Source organism: Cryptomeria japonica, chromosome 3 (assembly GCF_030272615.1).
Source record: "Cryptomeria japonica chromosome 3, Sugi_1.0, whole genome shotgun sequence".
Taxonomy (NCBI): Eukaryota; Viridiplantae; Streptophyta; class Pinopsida; order Cupressales; family Cupressaceae; genus Cryptomeria; species Cryptomeria japonica.
The window spans coordinates 680786079-680793886 of NC_081407.1; the positions used below are offsets into that span (position 1 = coordinate 680786079).

The window sequence follows — 7808 nt, forward strand, 5'->3', positions numbered from 1 at the left end:
AACAACCAATGGTGTAGCAATGGAAGAAGAGGATGTCATTTTAAATTTTTAAAAATTCAAACTCAGAAATGGTCTTTGAGTAATACCTCAGTTGGCTGTCGAATGCCCTAGTTCACTTGCCGGATTGCTTCTAGCTCTTTGATCTCATTGTTCTATAACTCAAAAAAACTATTCACAAAGTGAAGAATAACTCTCGTATTTGCCCTTTTAACTTTGCAAACCCTAATTTTACTTTTAAATAAATGCACCTTAGATATCTAACCGAATACCCTGTTTAATTACCGGATGTCGAAATCAGCCATCTAAATCCCAGATATCAACTCAAATTCACTTCATGCCATATGTAATCCATCAACTACAAATCTCATCAAGGGGTACTACAAGATAATTTGCATGAATTTGCCTCCCCCTAAGGCCAAAAGCGCTAGTTACTAGATGAGGGTTTTGCACCGGATTCAGGTATAGATCCACCATTTGCCTTAGATTCATCTTTCTTTACCCAGATATTATTATTCTTATCTCTAATCTCATCAACCTTTGCCTTTCCCTTTTCATTATATTTGTTCTTGTCTACCAGAACTTTGTTTTTTCTTTTGCAGTACTTTATAATGTGACCGGTTTTGTTGCATGCTCTAAAAACTACATTATTTTGTATAGATCTAAAGTTCATCTGATTTGGTCTTGACCTGCACTAATTAGAAATATATTCAAACATTCCAAAAGCATAGCATCTTTTTCTTTGGAAGTTATTCATTACTGCTCTACACACATTTGACTTGTGACCAAAATTATTGCATATGAAACACTGACTGGTAAAGGTAGGAACATTATTCATGTTGTTCACTCCATTATTCATCCGACTTCTGCATTGACTTGCCGTATGACCAAATTTATTGCAAGTAAAGCATCTACCATTGAATTAATGAGCATTAGGTTGTCTTACCAGAGGATTCCTTCTCTTCTTCTAATCAGGTTTTGCATTGCCTTGTCTAGATCCGAAGGATTCACCTTTCTCAAATCCTAGACCTCACATGTCCTTACCATGTCTCTAACTTTCCAACATCTCATCAAACCTTGCTGAGATAGCTATGAATTTGTCTTTGCATTCATTGGTAGTAGCGAGTTCATCCCTCAAGGTAGCAATCTGTCTTTCAAGTTCTTGACCATTATTCCTTGATTATGTCAATTCAAGCTTCAACTGATCATTCTCATAAGTAAGCCTGCAGCATTCGTTAGCTCTTTCCTTCAATGATTATGCCAGATTCTCTTCATTCTTCTTCTAGTCGTCAATCTCCTTAGTCAGCCTCATCACAATGGATCGCATCTCATTCTTAAAAGTAGCATTCTCTCTTTCAAGCTTGTTAACTTCATTAGCTTTGTCATGAAATTCCATGATCTTATCTTCTTTCTCCTTTAGCTTGCCCATCAATTCCTTCCTCTTATCTCTAGAGAAATTTGCTTGATCCATTAGGTCATTAATGAAATCATAGGAAGCATTCAGGTTCTTCTTCAAAGTACAGATCTCATTTCTAGGTGCAGCAAGATCCTCAAGTGCCACACTAAGTTGTCTCTAAAAACCAGAATCCATTGAATCAACCTCCCAGACCTTCCTCAAGCAGTTAAGCTTCTTCAGAGGAACTAGGCTTTGATAGCAATTGTTATAATTAGGGATCACTGAGAGGGGGGTGAATCAGTGATTTTCTAGAAATCAAATTCACAAACTTATTCTTTATCCAGCGGTTATCAATGCATAACAGTAAAGAACATAAACAAGCAATAAATAAACCACAGATCCACAACACCAAAATTTTTACAAGGAAACCTAGAAAGGAAAAAACCATGGTGGGGATGGAAGCCAAAATATTCATATACTATGGCCAGGAGTACATAAATATTACATAGATGGGGAGTACACTTGCATTCAAGCTCACTACCTAGAGCTCATTGCTCAATTAAAATAACCTGCAAGGCTACAACCTTTAGAGAAGTCACACTGATTTACAATTTGATTACAATAATGAAATACAATGAAATAAACTTTGAAATAGCATCTGATAATGCAAGAATGAGTTCCGGTTAAGCACAAGATCTATGACTGTACTCGCTCTGCAAATACTTTGTTTCTGTCTCAGTCAACTATCAGATTATTTGTGAACCAAATGCGCACGTGAAACTGTGCTCAATCGCACCAAAATGGATTACCACACCTATATCACACCGAAAACCAATTGCCAATTCAATCTTATATATCCAGTCTTATAAAAAATAATCTCCTCGAAGTCAGCTTCAAGAAGTGTAATGTGTAGCTTCAATTCAGCTTCAATCTCTTTAAACAAAACATAGCACCGGACCAAAAGAGTATAATCAAACAATTCCTAAGGATCTTCCCATTCACCGAGATCACAAAATCAATCACCAAAATCACTGGAAATCTTACCGGACCAAAACTGCATAAAGATTGCCTTGATTTACCGGTTGACTGGCTACTGGTTAACTCTGGCTTCCAGATAAGAGGAATCACGACCACCAGATCAAATCTCCAAGAAGAGTTGCCATCAATGTCAAACCTAAACCATAAATCAAGCATTATAATCACCAGATGAGTGTCAATTGCCAACAGGTTCCTCGTCAACAAAAGAGGATTCTAAATGGTGTTGAGGGGAGGTCGAGGGGAGAAGATCAAATCTTTGAGCTTCCACCACTGGGGTGCTAGTTTTTTGACTCAAGATAATAGAGATCATATGGGCCATGACATAGGGGCTTCGAAGGTGGGGACGCCCGCAAAAGGCCTCCATCAGGAAATCCCGTCAAGAACCATCATTGCACAAGAGGGTAGGCACAAAATACACAAGCCCTAAGACTCAGTAAATATCATACATCGAATCCCTATTGTTAGAACCCTTACTATTCTGCAAATGTTATTAACACATCTATCAATAAATATTAGAAAAACTATCTTTTAATTAGTATTAAAAAATCTACTTTTTAAATTTATTTATTATATACTAATAAAATAATCTCTAAACATCTTTTATATAAAACAATCTAAAATAAATGTATTAGTAAAAAAAAAAAAATTATGTAATTCTTCAATATCAATAATCCAAACAATCAAGAAAGAGTAAAATCTTAAACTTGTTAGATAAGTTTATAGGGGAGAGGACATAGTAGTTGTGCACTCTAACTTCATGCTTCTCAAAATCCTACATGAAAATTTCAAATCACTCCCAATTTTCTATAGTAGCTTACTGGGCAAGTCCCTTGCTTATAACTAGGGTTTTAGAGCCACATCATCAAATATGATGCCACATCAACATGTTTTTTGCCGAAGTGTCCAAAACAACCCAAAGAAAGGTGAGACCAATAGTCATGCAAAAGAGGCCCCCATACTTGTGCAGTTGATGTGGCATCGCATGATTGATTGCTTTTTACAATTAATGGTATATTCCATTCATTTATGGGTAGTCATCATAGCAATAACAACTTTAAGGTCACAACTATTGGTGCAATGTTGTCAAAAAAAATTGAACATTAAATCAACATATATGAGTATTAAATCAACAACTACTACCACAACAATTAGAATGGTCCTCTCCCCTAATAACAATAAAATATCACAATTGAATCCAAAAATATATCACAATCAATAACATGATTTTTTGATAAATCTAATAAAATATCAATCAAGTAATTTATTGTTTTGGTCAAAATGCATAGAGCATAATGTCTTGATTAACATCAACCCCACATATCTCAAAACTCTAAAAATGCAGATTTGCTCGTTTCGTCTTCTTCCAAGTCACATTCCACATAGCTGTTGCTTTCCGATTTCATGCCCATGTCTGCTGTCGCTTCATCTTCCTCTTCTAGGTGAAAACTGAGTGCAGTTTCAGTGGAGAGCGGTGGCACAAAAGGAGGCCTCGAAACAAACTGCAGCTGCTCCCATCTCATGCCGTCGAAGAATGGGTGGCTTTTTATTTGCTTTCTGTTTAGCCTCTCTGTCGGCTCTTTCGCAAGGAGCTTCTGAATGAGATCGTGGAGAGGAGATGAGGATGAGAAGGAAGGATCCTTGCTCATTATATTCACAAAAGTGTCCTTTCTATTTGACCCCCTAAAAGGCGTCCGTCCATAACTCATTTCGTACAAAAAGACGCCCAGGGACCACCAGTCCACATCGTAGGAGTGTGGTTTCCCCCATAGGACCTCTGGCGCGATATAATCCTCTGTACCCACAAACGAACGAGACTTCCATTCACCATCTTCGCCATCATCGGGTATGAGACGCAGGGACAAATCAAAATCAGTGAGCATTATGTGCCCACTATCTTGCACTAATATGTTCTGCGGCTTCAGATCTCTGTATAATATTCCCTGCTCGTGCAAATACTCCAATGCTATTACTACCTCTGCCGCGTAGAACCTGCACAATACAGTAACAAATTTCTCAATTATTCAACAAAGAGAGATGTGCATATTGTGATACAAGAAGCACCTTGTTTTTTCTGTCAGATACTTTTAGGAAGATTGTATCAATTGAAAGAAGGATTTCGGATAGATACTCCAAATTTTCTCTGTTATTACCTGTATGGCTAAGAAATAAGAAAAAGAAAAGATTATGATCAAAATTAAATGAAATTGAATGACCCTCAAAGAATCTATCAAAGATAAAAGTCGAGAATTGAAAAGATAAAATTGAGATTTTATCAAATAAATATCCCTCGATTCTTTGAATGAATTATATGCACCAAAATCACTCGAAACAAATTGATGCAAAATGATAACAATCTAAAATAATTAGATTGATATGGAGGATTTCAATAAAATCATTGTTTGGCTCATTTCCAAATAAATCAGAATAAACAGGGAAGACAACAACAAAGAAGGGCTAAGCCATCATGCTACAACAAGGACGGACAAAGACATCCACCAAATGCAAGTTTAGGAATAGAAAGGAACAAATGAATATTCACCTTATGGTGGACTCTGAAAAGGTCTGACCCGGTTGCCTGTGCCTCAAGACGCTAATATCTCCTCCCGAACAGTACTCCATGACCAAAAATGTATGATTCTCCGACTCAAAGTGGGTAAGCAGACAAGGGAGAAAAGGATGATTCAAAGAGGAGAGAATATCCTTTTCTGTGGCTGCCATTTTGTAGGCGTTTCTCTGTTGAAGAATCTCCTTATTCATCACTTTGACCGCAAAAGCCTTGTTGGTGTCTCGATGAACAGCTAAGAAAACTGTACTCATGTTGCCCTGACCGAGGCGCTTGACAAGCCTCAGATCTTCAGAACTGAAACCTGCATCAACAAACTGAGATTGGCATTTCAACAACTGCTCCATCTCTTCTTCTCTATTACCTCGTCTTTCTTCCCTGCAGAGGGGTTTGGGTATATATATACAGAGTTGAATAAAAATTCTTCCTGAATCATGTGCACTGCAGACACGCAAGCGAAACCCAGTCGTGACATTGCACGGAGATTGTTCCGTTGGTGTCACAAATAGGCATGACGAGGACCAACACAATATAGTCTTTCTATTTTAATGGACGAGTTCAACGCACCCGTTGGATCTTATCCAAAAATAGATGGAGCATAGTTTTATGTGGTGGATTTAAATAAATTAATTATAACAGAATTTTTTGTTGTGTTGTTTATCATTTTGGTTTGGTTCCAAGTATTATTAAGAATAAATGGATTATCTTTTGAAAGTTGGTTTCAAAGGAATCAAGTTTATAATTAAATTTTAAATCATAGGATCAATGTGATATCAATGCAAGAGTAGAATATCTATTTTTTTAAAAGATTATGTAATATAGAAAAAATAAATAATACAAATCTAAACAATCCCCTAACACCAATATCTAGAACCAAAAAGAAATGTACAAAAAATCCTTCCAAATAAAACTAGTGAATAGTTCAACCAAACCCACCAAACCAACAAACTAATTGAAATAAAAACTAGGATGATGAATAAGATATGGAGATTAGTCCACCCATTTTATGATAAAACATGAAACCACTAGCAAACAAAAATCTAATACATAATGAAAATCACTAACACACTACCACAAGATCACATCAATCAACCACAAAGATGCATATGAGCATTAAATAACCTACATTCACAAAATGAGAACTAGGCGTTGACATTCTATACTAAAACACACCCATAAGAGAACCATCAATAGAAAAATGAATACTGCAAATAGAAAACACATAAAAAGGCTAAAGATAACTTTTTTAGTTGCCAAGGATTTAAATTCTTGACTCTAGAACCATTGCTCAAAATTAGGGAAAGGGAGACAAGTTATTGTAAAAAAGAGATACAGTTCACAAACAAGGTGAGGAAAACCTTAGGCCAACTAATGTCATAGGGGAAATCCTTTTATCCTTTAGGCTCTATAATGACAATGATTATGATCTTTGAGATATCATTGATAGCATAATCAAAGAGAAATGCAGAAATGACAAATAGGATATAACTAGCCATGTCCTAATTATGGTATTTATAATTAGACCTTTTGAAGAGGGAAAAATATAAAGGCCTAATGGTTAGTGTATAATCAAATAGAACATGAAGGAATGCATTCAAATACACAAATGATCCATTATACCTTCACTTCTCACTTCTTCCTCCAAATGAGTTTGATGAAGTAAAGTGTGCCCACATGCTCCACTTGATTTGCTCTTTGAATAGGGGATATGTGGATTGCTCTCCACTACACAACAAGAGGGATTGGATTCAAAGGATGATTGTAGATAATTTGGATTGGCTATGATAATATTTTGGCATTATGAGGGTGTTATGGAGGATTTCCATTGTCAAATGCACAACAAGATGATGCAATAAAAGTGGATCAAGGGATAAAATGGACAACATAAGGATATGATGGAAGTGGATGATTTGTGAGGAGACGAGACTCCAATTTATAGATTGGAGGAGGCCAAAATGGAGGGCCAATATTGATTCGAAATAATGGGCTAAGATTGAAAGAAAGTGGGAGAGAGGATTGAGAGGACAAGGTGTGGAATTCAAGAGATATTCCATAAAGACATTTCTTGTCTCCACAACCCTCAAGTCATGGAGAAGAGCCCCTAAGTACATTGGGAAGAGAAAAAAGAATTAAAAATTCCTTCGAGAAAGTGGGGAGGAATTGAAAATTTCAAAATAAGAGGATGTGTGGGCAGACTAAATGAGAAAAGGAAATAAAAATTCCTTTGGAACAGGTTGCATGGGGAGATTCAAAGAATTTAAATTTCCTTGAAAGAGTCAAAGTGGGTAGCATTTAAGGTTGGAGGATGAGATGAGAAATCCATTTATGACAAAGAGTTGGCCGAAGGTGATTAGGGATGTGCAAATGATTAAGATGATTGATTAGGTGGTTTAATGAGGGATTAAAGTGCAAGTGAGAAAGTTAGGAGGATGTGACAAGAGGAGAGAGAATGAGTGGGGGAATATAAAATTAAGAAATATTGATAAGCATGATTATAAAGGAATTAAATAGGCTAAATGATAGGATTAGGAAAAGTATTTGTAGGAATCACATGGGTAGCTTAGTTAATTGAAGTTAATTAAATAATAAGTATTTAAAAGAAATAATTGTTGAGATAACTTTACAAGAATGGGGAATAATTAATTTTAATAAATTAATTATGGGACTATAGTGATAAGATTAATTAAATTCAATTTAATTAACCTTAAGAGGAAGGGGATCAACAAAATTAAATTAATTAATTATGTGAGAAGGCTTAAATTAGTTAATTATTAATTTAATTAATTTTAGACGTCTACACCTTTTTCGATTAAA

At 35.7% G+C, this 7808-nt stretch overlaps 1 protein-coding gene across 1 annotated transcript; it reads right to left on the minus strand.

Moving 5' to 3' along the window:
• Window positions 1–3633: 3633 nt before the first annotated feature.
• LOC131038589 (serine/threonine-protein kinase D6PKL1) lies at window positions 3634–5492 on the minus strand. The gene is made up of 2 exons (XM_057971078.2): window positions 4971–5492; window positions 3634–4420 (listed from the first exon to the last, which is right to left on the minus strand). The coding sequence occupies exons 1-2, from the start codon at window positions 5339–5341 to the stop codon at window positions 3754–3756; spliced, it is 1038 nt and encodes a 345-aa protein (XP_057827061.2). The 5' UTR covers window positions 5342–5492; the 3' UTR covers window positions 3634–3753.
• Window positions 5493–7808: the final 2316 nt, after the last annotated feature.

What these genes read in the sequence shown, in the direction of transcription:
- LOC131038589 (XM_057971078.2), bottom strand. Translation starts at nt 5,341, where the DNA reads ATGGAGCAGTTGTTGAAATGCCAATCTCAGTTTGTTGATGCAGGTTTC. An exon ending in TTTTCAGAGTCCACCATAAG is followed by an intron (nt 4,421 to 4,970) that starts GTGAATATTCAT and finishes TGTATTGTGCAG; the next exon opens with GTTCTACGCGGCAGAGGTAG.